The sequence below is a fragment of the Mercenaria mercenaria genome, chromosome 14, assembly GCF_021730395.1.
Source record: "Mercenaria mercenaria strain notata chromosome 14, MADL_Memer_1, whole genome shotgun sequence".
In the NCBI taxonomy this organism is placed as follows: Eukaryota; Metazoa; Mollusca; class Bivalvia; order Venerida; family Veneridae; genus Mercenaria; species Mercenaria mercenaria.
In genome coordinates this window covers 75,079,262-75,100,736 of record NC_069374.1, presented here as the reverse complement: position 1 = coordinate 75,100,736, position 21,475 = coordinate 75,079,262, and the positions used below count along the sequence as shown (strand labels likewise).

The 21,475-nt window shown below is 37.0% G+C and overlaps 1 protein-coding gene across 2 annotated transcripts in view; it reads right to left on the bottom strand.

The window, feature by feature from the left end:
* Positions 1-21,475, bottom strand: part of LOC123527721 (DNA-directed RNA polymerase, mitochondrial-like) — a 74,955-nt gene that overhangs the window by 30,609 nt on the left and 22,871 nt on the right. For both annotated transcript variants that reach the window (XM_045307360.2, XM_045307361.2), the window contains exons 11-20: positions 19,496-19,589; positions 12,109-12,182; positions 10,870-11,001; positions 7,941-8,057; positions 7,547-7,588; positions 6,128-6,201; positions 5,105-5,171; positions 4,185-4,314; positions 1,283-1,407; positions 175-278 (exon numbers count right to left, since the gene is read on the bottom strand). In XM_045307360.2, the coding sequence (XP_045163295.2) occupies positions 175-278; positions 1,283-1,407; positions 4,185-4,314; positions 5,105-5,171; positions 6,128-6,201; positions 7,547-7,588; positions 7,941-8,057; positions 10,870-11,001; positions 12,109-12,182; positions 19,496-19,589 (959 nt within the window). The remainder of the gene's footprint in view (positions 1-174; positions 279-1,282; positions 1,408-4,184; positions 4,315-5,104; positions 5,172-6,127; positions 6,202-7,546; positions 7,589-7,940; positions 8,058-10,869; positions 11,002-12,108; positions 12,183-19,495; positions 19,590-21,475) is intronic.

Below are 21,475 nucleotides of genomic sequence, written 5' to 3'. Positions count from 1 at the left end.
AAGTACGACTCTCGATGTTTATTGTTTGAGAGCGATTACCAGTTTTGCAAAATTGAAACCAGTTTCACCTAGTAATCGAATCGGATCCGATAAACCGAGTAATCGTCCCAGTCCTACTTACAATGTGCTTTATAAAAAGTGAAATCCCAGTTACAATATTCAGTAATATATTACTTGGGATCTGGTTTATGTGGTTTCAGTATACTCTGTGGTAAAACAGGAATTTCTAAGTCTTCATTCCCTCCCTCTTTAAACACCTTCAGAGCAACATCCAACACCTGGAATACAACAAGTCAGAAAATTTCTAGAAGAAAGATTATACAGGCATGAAAAAATATTTAAAATGAGCCACAACACAAGAAAACCAACATAGTGCTTTGCGACCAGCATGGATTCAGACCAGCCTGCGAGTCTGCACAGATCCATGCTGTTCACTTTAGAGAAACCATAAGTGAACAGCACGGATCCTGACCTGACTGCACAGGCTGGTCTGGATCCATTCTGGTCGAAAAAGCACTATGTTGGTTTTCTCATGGTGCGGCTCAAATATATAAACATTTATTTAAGATGTGTATCAAAAGGTAGCAAACTGGCATTTTCAATATACAATTTCCTAAATGCAAAAATTGGCTTTGAAAAGCATATCTGCAAATCAGTTGTTCAAACATCTCGTGTGCAAAGTCCCTTCTCAATATTAGCCCACTAGAACAATAGCCGTTTTCAGCCTGTCCTTCAATACTATATGGGTCATTTACTCTCCACATACAACTGTCAAACAAAGTTTGGTGACTGAAGCTCAGTGTAATACAATTGATCTTAAACCATTCTCAGCCGACAAGTCCCAGTGACCTTGACTTCTGGCTTAATAACCCAAAACTACGGTTAACTTATTGACCAAGGTACTTTGCCAGCCAAAAACCAAAGAATTCTAGTTATTCACAAAAAAATAAATCCTTTACTGGTAAACTACTGGACTGGCTGACCAACAAGGCATGTGCGAGCAAAACAATACACTCCTCTTTTATGGAAGCCATGGGGGCGGGGCATCAATTTAGAATTTACTGTGAAATCATTAATATTCGTGGGGGACTAATTTTCGTGGATTTCATGGTTGAGTCAATCCACGAAATTTAATCCCAATCAACAAGTAAAATTCCCATTCATTTTAAATTAAAAAGTTGAGATCCACGAATTCATATCCCCACGAAATTGCGGTTTTGACCAAAACCACGAAATTTCATGCCCACGAAATTAACGGATTTTACAGTATATGTGTACTTACAGGTTTATTGATTTTCCATGCGTATGTAGACAGGACATTAAGACTGTCTAGAACAGGTCCTGCCTCTTCTGTCCTCTCCTTCAGTATCTGGACCTGTTGGTCCATGCACCAGCGTAACAAATCCACTGTCAAATATAACATGGATTCTTTCATTCAAACTACCAAACAGGATGAAACACAAATCAAAGTCTGTTTTATTCAACAAAAGTATATCAACACAAGAGCTGTCAGTGGACAGCGCGCTCGACTATTCTCAGTGCTTGATAGTATAATATAAGCAATGAGTAAAACTTTAACATTACAATAAGCCTATTCTAAGTCGAAAAGGGGCCATAATTCAGTCAAAATGCTTGATAGAGTTGCCTCTTCCTTTTTACAGACTGCGTTCATGATGGTAAACAAGTTTGCAAAATATGAAAACAATATCTCAATGGACTTTGAAAATATTTGGAGTGGTACGCAAACTTTAACATTTATTCTAAGTCGAAAAGGGGCCATAATTCAGTCAAAATGCTTGATAGAGTTGCCTCCTCCTTTTTACAGACTGGGGTCATGATGGTAAACAAGTTTGCAAAATATGAAAGCAATATCTCAATGGACTTTGAAAATATTTGGAGTGGTACACAAACTTTAACATTTATTCTAAGTCGAAAAGGGGCCATAATTTAGTCAAAATGCTTGACAGAATTGCCTCCTCCTTTTTACAGACTCGGGTCATGATGGTTAACAAGTATGCAAAATATGAAAGCAATATCTCAATGGACTTGGAAAATATTTGGGGTGGTACGCAAACTTTTAACATTTATTCTAAGTCGAAAAGGGGCCATAATTAAGTCAAAATGCTTGATAGAGTTGTCTCCTCCTTTTTACAGCTGGGGCGAGTAGGATAGCTCCCCTATTCTTCGAATAGTCAAGCTAATAACATGAAATGTTTACAAAACCATGCAACTTAGAAACTTGTATAAGCACCAATGACAGAATATAAATATACTACGGGGTTTTGTTTCATTAACTTTTACACTGGTAAATTTCTAAAATGGACTGGTCTATTGGAAGTACAGACTGATCTTGATCTGCACTGGTTGCAAAGGCAAATCCACTTGCTACCAGCAGGTTAAAGGTTAACTGGTTACATGTAAGTGATGTTTAGTTGCAAAACTGACAGATAAAAAGCACTGAATCTAAAACATGTATGCCCCCCCACAACCCATGATGGACAGTTAGTGGCAAGTGGGTGTGTAATTTTGTACACTGCGACCTTCACAGGGTTCATACAGACTAACCCGACAAAAATATCAGGATATTTTCTTACTTTCCTGGACTACTTTTACCATATTTCTCTGAATACTATTATCTGCAGCGTGTCACATCTATGAAATCTCATTATCTTTCAAATCAGAAGTTCCGAGATTAGTTACATATTGTCATAGGTCGGTCTAGAGTAGTAAATCTAAACTATGTTTACACTTCAAATACTGTGAAATCATTAATATTCGTGGGGGACTAATTTTTGCGGATTTCGTGGTTGAGTCAATCCACGAAATTTAATGACAACAAACAAGAAAAATTCCCATCCATTTTATGTTCAAATGTTGAAATCCACAAATTTATATCCCACAAAATTGTCGTTTTGACCAAAACCACGAAATTTCATGCCAACGAAATTAAATGATTTTACAGTAATTACAGTAATTACAGTAACCTAACAGTATCCATATTTTGTTAATAAAACAAGCTGTAGCAAAGATACAGACAACCATTTTTGTCCCATTGCTACTTCCATAGACATGAACAACATATTTTGGCTGCTATGTATCAACTGTCACCAATTTACTACATGTATTTTTTATCATTTCTTCACACAGATAATAAAAACAAGAGGGCTATGATGGCCCTAGATTGCTCACCTGAGTTACACTGCTTACAAGAACAGTTTTGGTTGATGGTTTTGCAAAGAAAATGTCTGTGAAATTATATTGAAATAGTGCCAGTATTTTCTGACAAGAATATCTTAAAAGTTTCTACTAAATAAATATAGGCAGGTAATGTGTTTGTGTGTGTTGGGGGGAGGTGATGTAAGAAGTTGGGAGAAACGATGTGATATGACAATATCAAACAAGAAGATTTTTCCACTGGATACAAGTAGACCAAAGCATGCATTAGTTACAGAGCGGGAACAAATTTTTGTCTTCATGTCACAGTTACATAAACCCAAAACCTTACAACCTCAAAATCAATATACCCCCACTACTTTAAGTGAGGCCATAAAATGTAAAATAGGTACACGGAGCCATGCTATTTCTATTGATACTGTTAGATCAGTTTTTCTTCTCTGGGACTAGATTTTATTACTTAACTTTTCGGGACTAGTTTTTATGACCTTCAAGACTGTACTGTAACATTTATACTGAAATACCAAAAAGAACATAAAATTCTGTTCAATTTTCATCTTTAAAATGTGAAAGCCACTTATTCAGGTCTAGTTAACCTTTAAACTGCTGGGGGCAAGTGGTTCTGCCTATGCGAATCAACCTGCACATCCGTGCAGGGTGATCATGGTCTGCACTGTTGGCTATTCAGCCAGTAAATTTTCAATCCTTCAAATAATAAATGGTATTGCCCAAATTGAACACTGGACCGGTCCATTTCAGAAATTTAGCAGGCAAAGGGTTTAGCTGTAATCATGAAGCTGAAGCGATGACTGAAAATTTTATTAATATCACAGAATATCTTGTTGAATGTGTCAGACTGGAGTGGAAAACAGGTGTACACAGTTAATAAGAGGTAAAAATGAGTAGTGTGCCAATGAACATGCAAGTGTGCATATGAGGGAACAGGGGCTGGACAGGAAAATGTAAATAAAGCAACAAGATGGTATGTAAATTGCATGCTATAATATTACCTGTACTTATAAAGTTCCCACCCTGCCCCGGGGCAGTGAACGGTACAGGGGGACACAGACTTGGAATCTTTTCTGTTGGCATGATCAAATCTGCCTCAGCATTTACCAGTGTGGCCAGCATTGGATGTGGCTGCAATACAAACACAATATTATCTTTAGCAAAAAAAAAAGTCCCCCACCCCCAATAAAATTTATCATAAAAGGAATACTATTCCATAATCCACAAGGCAACTCTAATCTGTAAAAAAAAATTAGTCTTCACTCATTCTTCTGCTGGATTCAATTGGGAAAATGGTACAAATTTTAATCTAAACATTTCTACACTTTCTTTTTAAGCTGAAAAACAAACAATCAAATACACTGCACTGCTTGTTGTTTTTTTTTCTCAGGTAAACTTAATCAACTACTAAATGTATTCCAATTATTCATGATCAAGTAAAGTTATCTGTTATTAATCAAACACCCACAGTTCAATCTTAAGTTTGATTGTCATTCAACTACTTCTTGTTAATTTCCCTGTTTCAGCCAAACTATAATAAAGGGAAACCATTTTAACAAACAATAGAGATGTCCATGTCAGGATACTACAAACCAACTTTGGTATAATTTTGACCAGAAGTTTCACAGGTGAAGAATATTTCAGTAAAAATTCTAAATCTGGAAAAATTGGAACATCTTCCTACACTAATAGGTTTCACTTTCTGATGTGGTATCTCTTCTACAAGTTGCCATATTGTCCAATGTTCAATGCACTACCCATTCTCATTTTCTTAGTTCCATTTAACACTAACCCTCAATTTGTAAGTTCCATTAAAACTTATGACACTTCTAAGTTCGATTTAGGAACTTAATGGTTTGGTCTAGTAAGCTGTCCCTTGTTCATGAACCAACCCAAACTATAAATTCCACTTAACACTTACCCTCACTTCCATGTTCCGTTTACCGTCACGAGATCTCTCTACCACAAAAAATGCTCCAGTCATTTTTCTGAAAAAAGGATAGATAAAGCAAGTCCATCTCATGAGGAACTACCAATAAAAATAGATAAAGCAGGTAAATAAAGTACATAATGCCACATGCAATAGATAAAGCAAGTACCTAAGTACAGAAATGGCAAAAGAAATAGATAAAGCAAGTACGTCAAGTACAGAAATGGCAAAAGAAATAGATAAAGCAAGTACGTCAAGTACAAAAATAGTTAAAGCAAGTACGTCAAGTACAGAAATGGCAAAAGAAATAGATAAAGCAAGTACGTCAAGTACAGAACTGGCAAAAGAAATAGATAAAGCAAGTACGTCAAGTACAGAACTGCCAAAAGAAATAGATAAAGCAAGTACGTCAAGTACATAACTGGCAAAAAAAATAGATAAAGCATGTACGTCAAGTACAGAAATGGTAAAAGAAACAGATAAAGCAAGTACATTAGTACGGAAATGCCAAAAGAAATAGATAAAGCAAGTTCAACCAGCACTGAATCAAGCCAATCCAGTACTGATTCAAGTCCATCCAGTACTGATTCAAGCCCATCCAGTACTGATTCTAGTCCATCCAGTACTGATTCAAGCCCATCCAGTACTGATTCAAGCCCATCCAGTACCGATTCAAGCCCATCAAGTACCGATTCAAGCCCATCCAGTACTGATTCAAGCCCATCCAGTACCGATTCAAGCCCATCAAGTACCGATTCAAGCCCATGCAGTACTGATTCAAGCCCATCAAGTACTGATTCAAGCCCATGCAGTACTGATTCACGCCCATCAAGTACTGATTTAAGCCCATCCAGTACTGGTTCTTGGAACAGATGACAACCAAAAACATCATGGCTTTCTTTTTTAAGGACTTACATTTCCCACCTTTTCTTTAAATTCATGTGGAAGTCTTTAGGACAGTTTGGTTTTAAAAATCACATTTTATATCACAATGTAACTGGAACAGCCACTTACTCTGGTTTATTGTTGTGTATGTTCAAATCAAACTTTGCATTGACTACCAAAATATCAAACAAAATATCACCAATCTGCAAAAGAAGAAACATTTTAAAATTTTGTGGTTCTGATGAAATATCACCAAAAATACTTGAACTTCTACACCAGGCAGTATCTTCAATCCTTACTAAAATCTTTATTGTTCCCTCCATCTGGAAAAAGTGCAGTCATTGCTCCTGTTTATAAGAAAGGTCAAAGTCCAAGGCAAGTACCTAAAGGCCAATCTCGCTTCCAAACTCATGGCACACATTTTGGTTTCAAACATTATGATACATTATGATAATACAATGTAATGACCTGCCTAGTCTGTACCAGCACGACTTTCAATCTAAACATAGCTGGGAAACTAAACTTATAAGCTTCACACATGAGGTGTTTGACAACCTTGAAAGTGGTAAACAAGAGATGTTTGACAACCTTGAAAGGGGTAAACAAGAGATGTTTGACAACCTTGAAAGGGGTAAACAAGAGGTGTTTGACAACCTTGAAAGTGGTAAACAAAGTGATGTTATGGACTTTAGTAAATAATTTGACAAGGTTCATCATAATTAATATGATAAATTTACACACAAACTTGGATAACTGGGAGTCAACCATCTGGCATCATTGTGGATTAAATCATTTTTAAAGCCCACACTCAAAGGCTGCACTTCATATACTCGACTCCTCAAGGCCTTCTGGCCTTAAACTTATAGGGTCATTTACTGATCACATGTAATTAACAAATGTACTGTATTTTTTCAGTGTTCGTGCGAAATGAATGGCAGAATAGGACCTGCAAATCCATGAATCGCACTAGCGATTTATGTTTAATTTGCGGATCCTATTCTGTCGTTCATTTTGCATGAACATCCAAGAAATACATTTTATTTCTTATATATCCTTTCTATTTGTAAACAAGGTTATATTATAAATTGCACAAATTTTGTTGCATTTAACATTAAAATCTGCTGCTGGGCCATTCTGTTCACCAGATGGAACAACTGCGACATCACCTAAGGAACATTCCACATTTTTCAATGGAAAAGAACAGTGTGAATGTAAATTTTCAATTTCACCATTTAAAAGTCGGACAGGTATTGGTCCACAAACAAAATAGAATACTAATAATATAACAGACATCAGCATATCAATATACTGTGAAATCCATTTATTTCCTGGGTATTAATTTTTGTGATTTTTATCAAAATGGCTATTTCTAGGGAACATCAATTTGTGGTTTTCAAGATTTCAAATATCAAATTAATGGAAATTTGGTCTGACGGGATTTAACATCATGGATCAATGAAAATATGAAAATTAGCCCCCTGTAAATATTCATGATGTACCCCCTACTCTTTGAAAGAGACACAAAACTATGAATATAACTGAACTTACTGTAAATCTCACAGAATCTGACCATTCAACAAAAGGTCTCTCCTAAAAGGTAAAATCAAATTTATTGTCATTCAACTGTTCACATTTCTACTGAACTACCATTTAGCTAAAACCTTTTTACAAAAGAAAAACTGTATGAACTTCTGTTATGGAAAACTGCCATGGACTTTTTTTTATCAGTAAAGAAGTTAAATCATTTGTAATTTGGATTTATTTGTGGAAAAAAATTCCATCATTGTACTCTAGCCTACTTTTACATATTAGGTTTTTCTTTAAAAATTCTTCTCCTTCAAGATAAAGACTTAAAAGTTTCTCCATAATCCAACTTCCACAATTGGTCAACCGAGCACAATTTTGTCCTAATGGAGATATTTCAGTATACAACAACACACACCATACTGTTTCCATCTGTGACATCCTGAATAATTTGCTTCCATAGCTGTCTCTGTGGTGGTACATGGGTGGATGGATCTGTCAGGTGTGTAATATATCTAGAATATGCCTTGTGTAACTGAAATAAACAGCAAGATGTGGAATTATACCCTTACCATACTAAAGATCTGTTTCTTTTTTTAAAATTCAATCTGACCGGCAACTCTCCAGCTTAAAATAGTGCATAACTACCTCAACTGCCCCTTCAAGCAGGCAAATGGGAAGAACCCATAAGTGCCCCTCAAAGTGGGCAAGCGGTAAGAACCTCAAGTGTCTCTTCACAGGAGCAAGTGTGCGACACTAATTTCCCCTCTAAGCAAGCAAGTAGGTAGTACCCTATGTGCCCCTTGAAGCCGGCAAGTGGGTAAAACCTCAAGTGCCCCTCCAAGCAGGCAAATGGGTAGAACCCCAACTTCCCCTCCAACTGGGCAAGTGGGTAGAACCCCAAGTTGATTCTATATAAGGTGGCCAAAAAAAGTATTTTGGAATGATCAACTGTCTGCATATTTGTTAGAGAAGAGTGTCAACAACACTACTGTGTTAAATATGTACGCAATAGCTGTCAGTATGGTTTATACACTCTGTACTTAACAGACTGTTCTTCATCTTATTTGTAAAGACTAAACCAAATATTTTTCAAAAGTTGCAAGGAAATTGATCAAATGAAAAGAAGTCAAGAAATAAGAAAAGCAGAGTTACTTCTTTTCGTCTAAATGTCCTCTGTCATAGAGAAATGATCTAACAAATCCCTTCAGCAGTTAAAGTAAAAGGGCCATAATTCAATAGCTGACAGAGTTACGTACTCTTGCCTAAAGATGGAAATCATGATGATAAACAAGTGTTCAATGTTTCAAAGCCCCATGTCAAAATAGTTTTGACAAAACGTGGACTTGTACGAAAATTGTACCAATTTCCAAGTCCAAAATAATTAATAATAACTCACCCAAAATAGTTGACAGAGTTATGCACTCTTGTCTACAGATAGACACTGTTATAATAAAAAAGTGATATCAAAGGCCTGAATGGCCTGAGTCGGCTAATGATTGATGTACTGACAGTATAGTCAGTTTCAGTTTGTTTTTAGTTTTTTTCTTAAAATTTCATAACACAGCTCGATATTTACCCAAAATATTATATCCGGATACGATTACACTTTTCTCCAGTTTGAACAATATATTTTACAAATTGTGATGATACGAAGACATTTAGCAGCAATTGGCAGTATCTGACATTGAAGTTTACGGTTAAATTACCTCTTATTTAAATCTTTTCATAAAAAAGTTGTTTCATTTCGCCAAACATAGACGATCTACTTTCGATTTCAAAAACTACAAGAAAATACAATTTAATGTTTCGCCGATTTGTTTATTTCTCGAAAAATAAGAATTAAAATCATTTTTAATATCTGTAGTAACTAAACAAACCAGTAAGAGCTTCTTCTTCCGATAATTTATCCGTTTACTGACTGCAAAATTCATGTGTGTGTGTAGAAACCCACGCAAAGTTTATAGAAATCATACGATGCGTGTATACGTTCAATGTGGGAGAATTAAGGCTGATCGGGATCGGCTATGTTACCTAACGCATCCAGATGATTCAGATTTTGTTTTTAAAAAAGCATTGTGTGCATTTCTGTAATTTTATATACGTTTAGAAATTATTAGACATGCGTATTTGCATTATTTCTATACGTAATTTACGCTAATACGCATCTTATCTGGAGCCCTGTGGAACTATTTTTTGTCTTTCGCTGGATGTTACGCAAGCTTTGTTTGTTTGTTTGTTTGTTTTGGGTTTAACGCCGTTTTTCAACAGTATTTCAGTCATGTAACGGCGGGCAGTTAACCTAATCAGTGTTCCTGGATTCTGTACCAGTACAAACCTGTTCTCCGCAAGTAACTGCCAACTTCCCCACATGAATTATCAGAGGTGGAGGACTAATGATTTCAGACATAATGTCGTTTATCAAATAGTCACGGAGAACATACGCCTCGCCCGAGGACGCAAGCTTTGTAAGCCTGCGCAATTCATAAAATGCACATTTATGCTTAATGAGTTACATTCGAGTATTGCACAATTACAAGTCATAAATATGACAGATTACATCGTATATTGGTCATAGCAAAGGGAATTCACGCAACTTAATTTCATTCTTGCAGTGAACTGTTTGAAGTTTGAGAAATCTAATGGAACTACATCGCTTCACTGTGTTATTTGGTCCATTTAGACTTAGAGAATCGCTGGATAGCAAGGACTCGTCAAAACGATTACATCGTTTAGCCGACTCAAAAAGTTTCAAAGCCATATGTCAAACAGTTTACACAAAATATGAGCTCGTACGCAAAAAACTTAACCAAGATTTGTAAGTTAAAAGGGGCCATAATTCAGTCGAAATCCGTGATGGAGTTATGTACTCTTGCCTAAAACTGTACATGGTGATGGTACACAAGTGTTCAAAGTGTCAAAACTTTATCTCAAATGGTTTTGACAAAATGTGGACTGGTACGAAAAACTTAACCAGGGTGTGACACCGACGCCGCGGTGTGTAGGATAGCTCTACTTATTCTTCAAATAGTCGAGCTAAAAATGTGTGAATTTAAGTTCGTGTTTAACTGTCTTTTTGCTGTTTGCAGAAAATTTCATGCCAGCAAATTCAAATATCACTATATGTAATGTATGTACAAATGATCATAACCCTTGTCTTAATCATGCAATCTGACTGAGACTTGCAGGGTGGCATTGTCATACAGCAGTTAACATGTTCTACCATGTTTTATTCAAATACTCCAAACCATGCCATGTCATAGATATGGTTTCAGACGGATGGACAGACAATGCCAAAACTATATTCCTCCACCTTCGGCTGGGGATAACAAATAGATTTTGAATACCTTAGGAAATACATCCAGCTCTATCATCTGTTGAATGCTGAACCTCTGGCGTATACGATTAATTATAAATTTACGAAGTAGAGCGCATGAGGGACTGTACATCTGAGAGAACAGCAACCAAAACTGCAACTCCTGTAAGAAAATACTGTAAGGTTTCAACGTTACAACTGTTTCTCAATATATTTATGCCTTGTATAAAGGGCTGCCACACAAATATAAACATTAAGATATTATTTATCCATATGAGATTATTTGGTACTGATTAAAAATGATGCTTTATACGCTGGTAAGTTTGGGGTTCAACAGTCAACTTATTCTGAAAATAGTCACTAGGAACTTCTCCTTTCACCCACTGACCTCAAAGTTAATAGATATCAAATTGTTTTTCTTCTAAAGGTGTGAGCTTAACATTTGACCCTATACCCTCAAAATCAATAAGGGTCATCCACTAACCATGAGCAATGTGCCTATCAGGTTTATGGAGAGTAGGTCAATGCATTCTGCAGGAACAGTTTTTATAATAACAGTCACTGTGGTCTTGGCCATTGACCTTAAAATCAATAGGGTTATGCACTACCAATGAGCAATGTGCCTGCCAAGTTTTCACTCTTAATATAATAAGGAAACAACTTTTCTACCTACAGTGACTGCGATACTGACCTTTGACCTACTGATATCAAAATCTATAGGAGTCATGCACTGTCCATGAGTAATATGCAAATCAAGTTTCAGGAACACATGTCAAAGCATTCAAAAGTTATTGAAAGGAAACAAAATCACCAACAGACAGGTCCTTATTGATATACAAAATTTAGTCTTTGCTGACAGGTGCTCTCTCAAAACAAGGAAATTTACTCTATATGATGAGAGCAGAAAATAGTGGCCTTTATATGTCATAGATTTTATAGTAGTGACTGTTTCCACACAGGTTTTACTTTATAGAAGAGAACTTTACAGAATAGAATTAACCCTTACCCTGCTAAATTTCTATAATGAACTTGTCCATCTTTCACTTTGGACAGTACCATTAGCTGTTAAAAGGGGGTGCTTACCAAAAAGATACCAACTGAATGGCGAACAGTGTTGATCATGATCAGACTGCATGGATGTGCAGGCTGATATGACCTACACTGGTCACAAAGGCAGAATCAATTGTGTCCAGCATGATAGGGTTGACAGATTCACATACGAGATAAAACTTAAGATAGCATAGCCAGAAACATGAAGACTTAGTCTTACCTGACATAAAATTTTAACATAATCATCATCAGGAAACAGACAGAAGAATGGGTAAATGTTGATCCCTTGTGTGACTGAAATAAAAATTTTTAAAAAATGGATAACTATTGATCCCTTGTATTTCTAAAATAGAACAAGCAAATTCGATGAATTGGTATCCCCCGCCGAAAGGGTTTGTGGTGAGGAACGTCAAAACAGTATATCCAGCAAAACGTTAAGGATGTTACTAAGAGGCAAATAATTTCATTAGACTAAGTCAAAATCAATTTAACAGAAAATGAATGCTATTTTTTTGAGTGGGTTGAGGGGGGGTGGGGGGTGACTGGGTGAGGGTACAAAACATCATATGTCGATTATAAATATTGATGGAAAATTAACAAGAGCTGTCACAGGAGACAGCGCGCTCGACTATTTCGATGCTGGATAGTGAAACTGGGCACATCTGAGGAAACTAGAGCTGTCACTGGAGTGTTTTATGACTCCAATTGCGGATGAACATATTGCACAATAGCCTGAGTCTATGACAAAAATATCAACTTAAAGTAATAAGAGAGGTAAAGATAAAATGTATCAAAACACTATATAAGTATATCCTAAGCAAAAAAGGGGCATAATTCATTAAATATTGGTGCCAGAGTTATGCAGCTTGTGTCATATAGTGTGGGTGATGATGCTGAACAACTATTTTAAGTTTGAATCAAATCCATTCAGTAATAACAGAGACAAAGTGAAAGTGCATCAAAACTTTAACCTAAAATTCTAAGTAAAAAGGGGGAATAATTAATGAAAAATTGGTGCCAGAGTTATGCACCTTGCATCATATGGTGTGGGTGATGATGTTGAACAACCATTTTAAGTTTGAATCAAATCCATTCAGTAATAACACAGACAGAGTGAAACTGCATCAAAACTTTAACCTAAAATTCTAAGTAAAAAGGGGAAATAATTCATAAACAATTGGTCCCAGAGTTATGCACCTTGTGTCATATGATAAGGGTAATGATGTTGAACAATTGTTTATGTTTGAATTTAGATCCATTCAGTAATAACAGAGATAGGGTGAAAGTGCATAAAACTTTAACCTGAAATTCTAAGTAAAAAGGGGAATAATTCATGAAAAAATGGTGCCAGAGTTATGCACCTTATGTCATATGATGTAGGTGATGATGCTGAACAACTGTTTTAAGTTTGAATCAAATCCATTCAGTAATAACAGAGGTAGAGTGAAGGTGCACCAAAACTTTAACCTGAAAATCTAAGTGAAAAGGGGGGATAATTCATGAAATATTGGTGCCAGAGTTATGGCCCTTAAGTCAGATGATGTGGATGATGATGAGGAATAAGTATTTCAAGTTTGAATCAAATCCATCAAGTAATTACAGAGATAAGTTCAAAAAAGAGAAAGTGCACCAAAACTTTAACCAAGGTGGGGACGCGGAAAGACGCCAACGCCGACACTGGGGCGGGTAGGATAGCTCTCCTTATACTTTGTATAGTCAAGCTAAAAATGAAAAAAAAAGGGGGGAGGGGACGGGGTGATGCATGCTTTGGGTGATTGGCATGACTGGGTGGAGGAGCAAGTAGGGGGAATGGTACAACTTTGCATGTTGATAAATATTCATGGAAGGTTTGAAAAAAAAATTAAAAAGGAATGAATTTTTTTTTTGTGGGGGTGGGGGGGGGGGCGAGGGAGGGAGGTGGGAGGAGGTGTGACCAAGGCAAGGTGGTGACCAGGTGTGGGTACACAACTTCACATGTTTATAATAAATGTTCATGGAAAAGAATGAAAGAAGTTTAATGAAATTCTACCAATTGGTTGGTAGATTTTTAAACAATTTAAGGGCAATAACTCTAAAGAAAATTGACCAATTAAAAAAACAAGAGCTGTCTCCATAGGATGACACATGCCCCCGATGGCACTTTAAATGAATAGTTATGGCCGAAGTTAAGAGTTTAGGACCTTTGGCCTACGGAGCTGGGTCTTGCGCGCGACACGTCATCTTACTGTGTCACACATTCATGCGTAGTTATTTTAAAATCCATGCATGAATGACAAAGATATGGACCGGACACGCCCATCAATGCAAGCAACACGTCATCTTACTGTGGTACACATTCATGCCAAGTTATTTGAAAATCCATCCATCGATGACAAAGATATGGACCGGACACGCCCATCAATGCACTATCACTTAATGTCTAAGTGTGACCTTGACCTTTGAGCTACGGACCTGGGTCTTGTGCGCAACAAGTCGTCTTACTGTGGTACACATTTATGCCAAGTTATTTGAAAATCCATCCATCGATGACAAAGATATGGACCGGACACGCCCATCAATGCACTATCCCTTAATGTCTAAGTGTGACCTTGATCTTTGAGCTACGGACCTGGGTCTTGCGCGCGACATGTCGTCTTACTGTGGTACACATTCATGCCAAGTTATTTGAAAATCCATCTATTGATGACAAAGATATGGACCGGACACGCCCATCAATGCACTATCCTTTAATGTCTAAGTGTGACCTTGACCTTTGAGCTACGGACCTGTGTCTTGCGCGCGACAAGTCGTCTTACTGTGGTACACATTCAAGCCAAGTTATTTGAAAATCCATCCATCAATGACAAAGATATGGACCGGACACGAAAAATACGGACAGACCGACAGAAAGACAGACGGTTCAAAAACTATATGCCTCCCTTCGGGGGCATAAAAATGACAGGCATCATCGAAGTATGTTGGTTCATATTTATTTCAAGTTTCATGAAATTCTACCAGCTAGTTACTGAGAAATTGCTGCAGACGTGGATTTTTCATTAAATCAAGGGCAATAACTCGAAGGGAAATTGACCAATTAAAAAAGAACTTGATGGGCATCATCGCAGTATGTTGGTGCATGTTTATTTCAAGTTTTATGAAATTCTACATGATAGTTACTGAGAAATGGCTGCGGACGGACATTTTTGGGCATTTTTCATTAAATCAAGGGCAATAGCTCGAAGGGAAATTGACCAATCAAAAAAAACTTGGCGGGCATCATCGCAGTATGTTGGTTCATGTTTATTTCAAGTTTCATGAAATTCTACCTGCTAGTTACTGAGAAATGGCTGCGGACGGACGGACGAACAACGCCATTTCAATACCCCCCTCCCGATTTTATCGGCGGGGGATAATAACAATGGGTATAATTATGTTGATCTATTATGGTTCAGAAATAGAACAATGAGTATATCTTCACCTTAATTCAAGAAGCATACAACTTCATTTTTTTTTCATTTTCAAAAAAACGCGTTTAAAGATCTGACTGGAAAATAAAATGGGTGAGTTAGACGTTTGTGGCACAGCGATTTACACTCTTCATGTTAGAGCTACACGCATATATAAGTTAGTGCATATTGTAGATCGTTTAGAGAGGAATCCAACAACATCAAACAATCCATTTTGTCAAAATTGAATTGATACGCTTCTGAAACTAGAGCTATCACTGAAGGTGATGAATGTACCCCCCGCATGCACTGACACAGTACATTGCAATTTGACAAGATTGCATAATTATGTGGACTGTATGTATACAGTATAGTAACAAAAAACAAAGTCCCATAACTATGCAGAATATTTATCTAAAAGAATGTAACATGCAGCATGCACAACTAGGGTTGGTACTGATCACTTGTGTGAAGTTTCATTAAATTGTGTGTAAGGGTTTGGTAGATTAGTCACGCACAAGATTGCATATGCAGACTGTATGTACATAGTATGTAAACAAGAAACAAAGTCCCATAACTCAGCACTTTTTGTCGCTGAAAGAACCTAACATGCCCCATGCATAACTACTGTTGTTACTGATCACTTGTGTGAAGTTTCATTAAATTGTGTCAAGGAGATGGGGAGAGATGGTGCGCACAAGATTGTGTCTATGTATATAGTATAGTAACAAAAAAACAAAGTCCCATAACTCTGCAAATTTTTTTTCTGAAAGAACCTAACATGCCCCATGCACAACTACTGTTGTTACTGATCGCTTGCGCGAAGTTTCATTAAATTGTGTCAAGCGGATGGGGAGAGATGGTGCTCACAAGATTGTGTCTATGTATATAGTATAGTAACAAAAAAACAAAGTCCCATTACTCTGCAAATTTTTTTTCTGAAAGAACCTAACATGCCCCATGCACAACTACTGTTGTTACTGATCACTTGTGTGAAGTTTCATTAAATTGTGTCAAGGGGATGGGGAGAGATGGTGCGCACAAGATTGTGTCTATGTATATAGTATAGTAACAAAAAAACAAAGTCCCATAACTCTGCAAATTTTTTTTCTAAAAGAACCTAACATGCCCCATGCACAACTACTGTTGGTACTGATCACTTGTGTGAAGTTTCATTAAATTGTGTCAAGGGGATGAGGAGAGATGGTGCGCACAAGATTGTGTCTATGTATATAGCAGAGCTCCAGATAAGATGCGTATTTGCGTAAATACGTTTTGAAATTAACAAAAAACGCATTTAAAATCAAACCTACGCGTACTGATACGCATTGAAAAAACGGGATACGTATTTTACTCGATTTAAGTGCGTAATCCAATTTTATCGTAAATCAAGCACATCCTTTTTTGTAATCGAGTACAACAAACAAAATGGTGTCTCATAAAAAAGCGGAAACGCAAACGATATCGTAAAATAATGCCATTTTCTTCTTCAAGTATATTGGTGTGAGACAGGAGATGACTCGGACAATGCCTATCGCCAAGCATGTGATCTATGATATATAATGGGTAACTGTTGAAAAAGCCGAAGCACATACATGTTGGTGTTTCTGAAAAAAACATTGACAGTCAAAGTATTACTGGCTGTTGATATATCGCAGTGGTCAGTAACTGAAATTAAGGTGTAATGTATGCAGTAAACTAAATGTTAAAACTATTTGAATGAAGGCTCAAAAATATTCAGGAAAACAGCATTGGTCAACAAAGGCACTTCAGCGGAGCACATGAATATCAGAAAATTATAAATACAAACAGTTATTATTATTACCCTTTTAAATGATTTCGAATTCTGAAAAACCATTTAGAATTCTAAAATACACTTTTGAAAAAACATCTAGGAGTAAAATACCATTTGAAAAAAAAACTAGGGGGTAAAATACCCTTTAACCTAAAATCTTATCTGGAGCTCTGATATAGTATAGTAACAAAAAAACAAAGTCCCATAACTCTGCAAATTCTTTTTCTAAAAGAACCTAACATGCCCCATGCACAACTACTGTTGGTACTGATCACTTGTGTGAAGTTTCATTAAATTCTGTCAAGGGGATAAGGAGAGATGGTGCGCACAAGATTGCGTCTACGGACAGACGGCCAGACAGACAGATGGACAGACAGACAGACAGACAACCTGAAACCAGTATACCTCCCCTTACAACTTTGTTGTCGGGGGTACAATTAAGGTCATGATATGTTGATTCATTCTGTTTCTGATATAGAACAATGGATATATATTAGTCGCACTAGCGATTCATGTTTAATTTGCCGCTCCTATTCTGTCATTTATTTCGCATGCTAACAATTCTGTTCAATAGACAAAACAACCAGGACGTCATCTAAGGAATGTTCTCCCTGACTATACTCTGATGTTGTCAAAACAGCGGCCTGTTATCACTAGTCTAAGCAACATTGACGTAACTTCAGCACCTTTCCTTTTGCTGTTCATACGGAACAAACGTCATAATTTTCAAAGGAAAAGTATAGGGCGCATGTAAATATATCATATTATTTATCACTTAGGCTGCGCCCTCTGGATATAATTCCCAAACATCAATTTTATTCAACGACAAACTGTTCTGGATATAATTTTTTTAAATACCATTTGAAAATAACACATAGGGAATTTGACGCAAATACAGACAAAACTCATTCAGAACATAATTATATTTAATTATTTTTGAATATCAAATTTAAAGGAAACACTAAATGTCTATGAATTTTGCCTAGGAAAAACTGGCAAGGTCTCCCGAGATATAAGAAATCTCTTTATGTACAGGTGAACCTGGCATAGAAGCTACTTGTAACAAGCAAATTCGATGAATTGGAATCCCCCGCCGAAAGGGTCAGAGTTGAGGAACGGCAAAAAAATATATCCTGCAAAAGGTTAAGAATGTTACCAAGAAGCAAATAATTTCATTAGTCAAATCAAATTAAAAGAAAATGAATGGTTTGTTTGGGTGGGGGGGGTGAGGATACAACAGTTTACATGTTGATTATAAATATTGGTAGAAAACGAAAAATGAAAAAAAAAAAAAAAAAAAAAAAAAAAAAAAAAAATGGGGGGGGGGGTGAGTGAGGGGGAAGGGGGTGACCAGGTGTAGGTACACAACATCACATGTTTATAATAAATGTGCATGGAAAAGAATGGAAGAAGTTTAATGAAATTCTTCCAATTGGTTGGTTTGTTATGTACAGATCTGTGGATTTTTAAACAATTAAAGGGCAATAACTAAATGGAAAATTGACCAATCGAAAAAAAAAACTTGAAGGGCATCGTCGCAGTATCTTGGTTCATGTCTATTTCAAGTTTGATGAAATTCTACCTGCTAGTTACTGAGAAATGGCTGCAGACGGACATTTTTCATTAAATCAAGGGCAATAACTCTGAGGGAAATTGACCTATCAAAAAAGAAACTTGACGGGCATCAGCGCAGTATCTTGGTTCATGTCTATTTCAAATTTGATGAAATTCTACCTGTTAGTTACTGAGAAATAGCTGCAGACAGACATTTTTTATTAAATCAAGGGCAATAACTCTGAGGGAAATTGACCAATCAAAAAAAAAACTTGACGGGCATCATCGCAGTATGTTGGTTCATGTTTATTTCAAGTTTCATGAAATTCTACCAAGTAGTTACTGAGAAATGGCTGCGGACGGACGGACGGACGGACTGACGGACTGACGGACGGACTGACGGACGGACAACACCATTTCAATACCCCCCTCCCGATTTCATCGGCGGGGGATAATAAACAGCCACATCAATTAGGCAGCCATCTGTAATAAACAGCCAACTGTATAAAGCAGCTGTCTGTATCAACCATCCACCTGTACTAAGGTGATCAACTCTATTAAGCTGCGAACTGAATTAAATAGGTACCTATTTCAAGCGGCCACCTGTATTAAGTGACAACTTGTCTTAAGCAGCCATTATGTTAACTTCCCAACTGACACTTCATTTTCAACTTGACAGCCAAATTGTCTCGCTCCACCGGCTGGCTACTTGATAGGGTTTGACTGTATCTATGGTGACTGGTTGGTTGCCAGCCTGATAACTTCATTAAAACTATTAAAAGAAGCATATAGCAGCTAAACTGTTTCATTATACATTAGAAAAGATTACTTACGGTAAGTCTTTAAACGAAGACTATTTTTACGTTGTAAGAAAGCTTTCTTGATTTGAATACGCCACTGTTCTTGTAATTTTTCCATTGTTTCTCTCTGAAAATACATAATTTAACATTTATAATAATACAGTGATACAAGGAGAGGCAAGCCTGTCCACCCGCTTAGCCCAATAGGGACAGCGCAGATCTACAGATTGCGGGTTCTTGAGTTTGATCCCTGGACAGGGCGTATGCTCTTGGCAACGATTTGATGGAAGACATTATGTCTGTAATCATTCCTCCTCTACCTCTGATTCATGTGGGGAAGTTGGCAGTTACTTGCAGAGAACATGTTAGTACCAGTACAGAATCCAGGAACACTGACTAGGTTAACTGCACCCAGTTACGTAACTGAAATACAGTTGGAAAAGGGTATACATAAATGCAGTTAAACTACACTATATGTGTATGCACAAACAGTATGTACACAAAGATCTACTACACTAAGAGTGCAAGGACACACAGATTTACTACACTAAGAGCATAAAGATTTACCACACTTTGGATATACCTGCACACAGATTTACCACACTGGGTACACCTACACACAGATTTACCACACTTTGGGTATACCTACACACAGATTTACCACACATCGTACACCTACACAAAGATTTACCACACTGGATACAACTACACACAGATTTACCACACTTTGGGTACACCTACACACAAATTTACTACACTATTGGTACACCTACACACAGATTTACCACACTTTAAGTACACCTACACACATGTTTACTACACTATTGGTACACCTACACACAGATTTACTACACTATTGTAACACCACACACAGATTTACAACACTATTGGTACACCTACACACAGATTTACTACACTATTGGTACACCTACACACAGATTTACCACACTTTGGGTACACCTACACACAGATTTACTTCACTTTGGGTACACCTACGCACAGATTTTCTACACTATTGGTACACCTACACACAGACTTACCTAACTTCGGGTACACCTACACACAGATTTACCACACTTTGGGTACACCTACACACAGATTCACCACACTTTGGGTACACCTACACACAGATTTACTACACTATTGGTACACCTACACAAAGATTTACTACAATATTGGTACACCTACATACAGATTAACCACACTTTGGGTACACTTACACACAGATTTACTACACAACTGGTACACCCACTATTGGAACACCCACACACAGATTTACCACACTTTGGGTACAACTACACACAGATTTACTTCACTTTGAGTACACCTACACACAGATTTACTACACTATTGGTACACCTACACACAGACTTACCTAACTTCGGGTACACCTACACACAGATTTACCACACTTTGGGTACACCTACACACAGATTCACCACACTTTGGGTACATCTACACACAGATTTACTACACTATTGGTACACCTACACAGATTTACCACACTTTGGGTAAACCTACACACAGATTTACCACACTTTGGGTACACCTACACACAGATTGACCACACTTTGGGTACACCTAAACACAGATTTACCACACTTTGGGTACACCTACACACAGATTTACTACACTATTGGTACATCTACACACAGATTTACTACACTATTGGTACACCTACACGCAGATTTACTACACTTTGGGTAAACATACACACAGATTTACCACACTTTGGGTACACCTACACACAGATTTACCACACTTTGGGTACACCTACACACAGATTTACTACACTTTGGGTACACCTACACACAGATTTACCACACTTTGGGTACACCTACACACAGATTTACCACACTTTGGGTACACCTACACACAAATTTACTACACTATTGGTACACATGCAAATATGAAATTGCAACTTCATTATTATCTCTAGTTGTACAACAAGCTTCTATTCCAAAAACAAATATGACAGATATCTAGTACGTAACATTTGTACATAAATGAGGC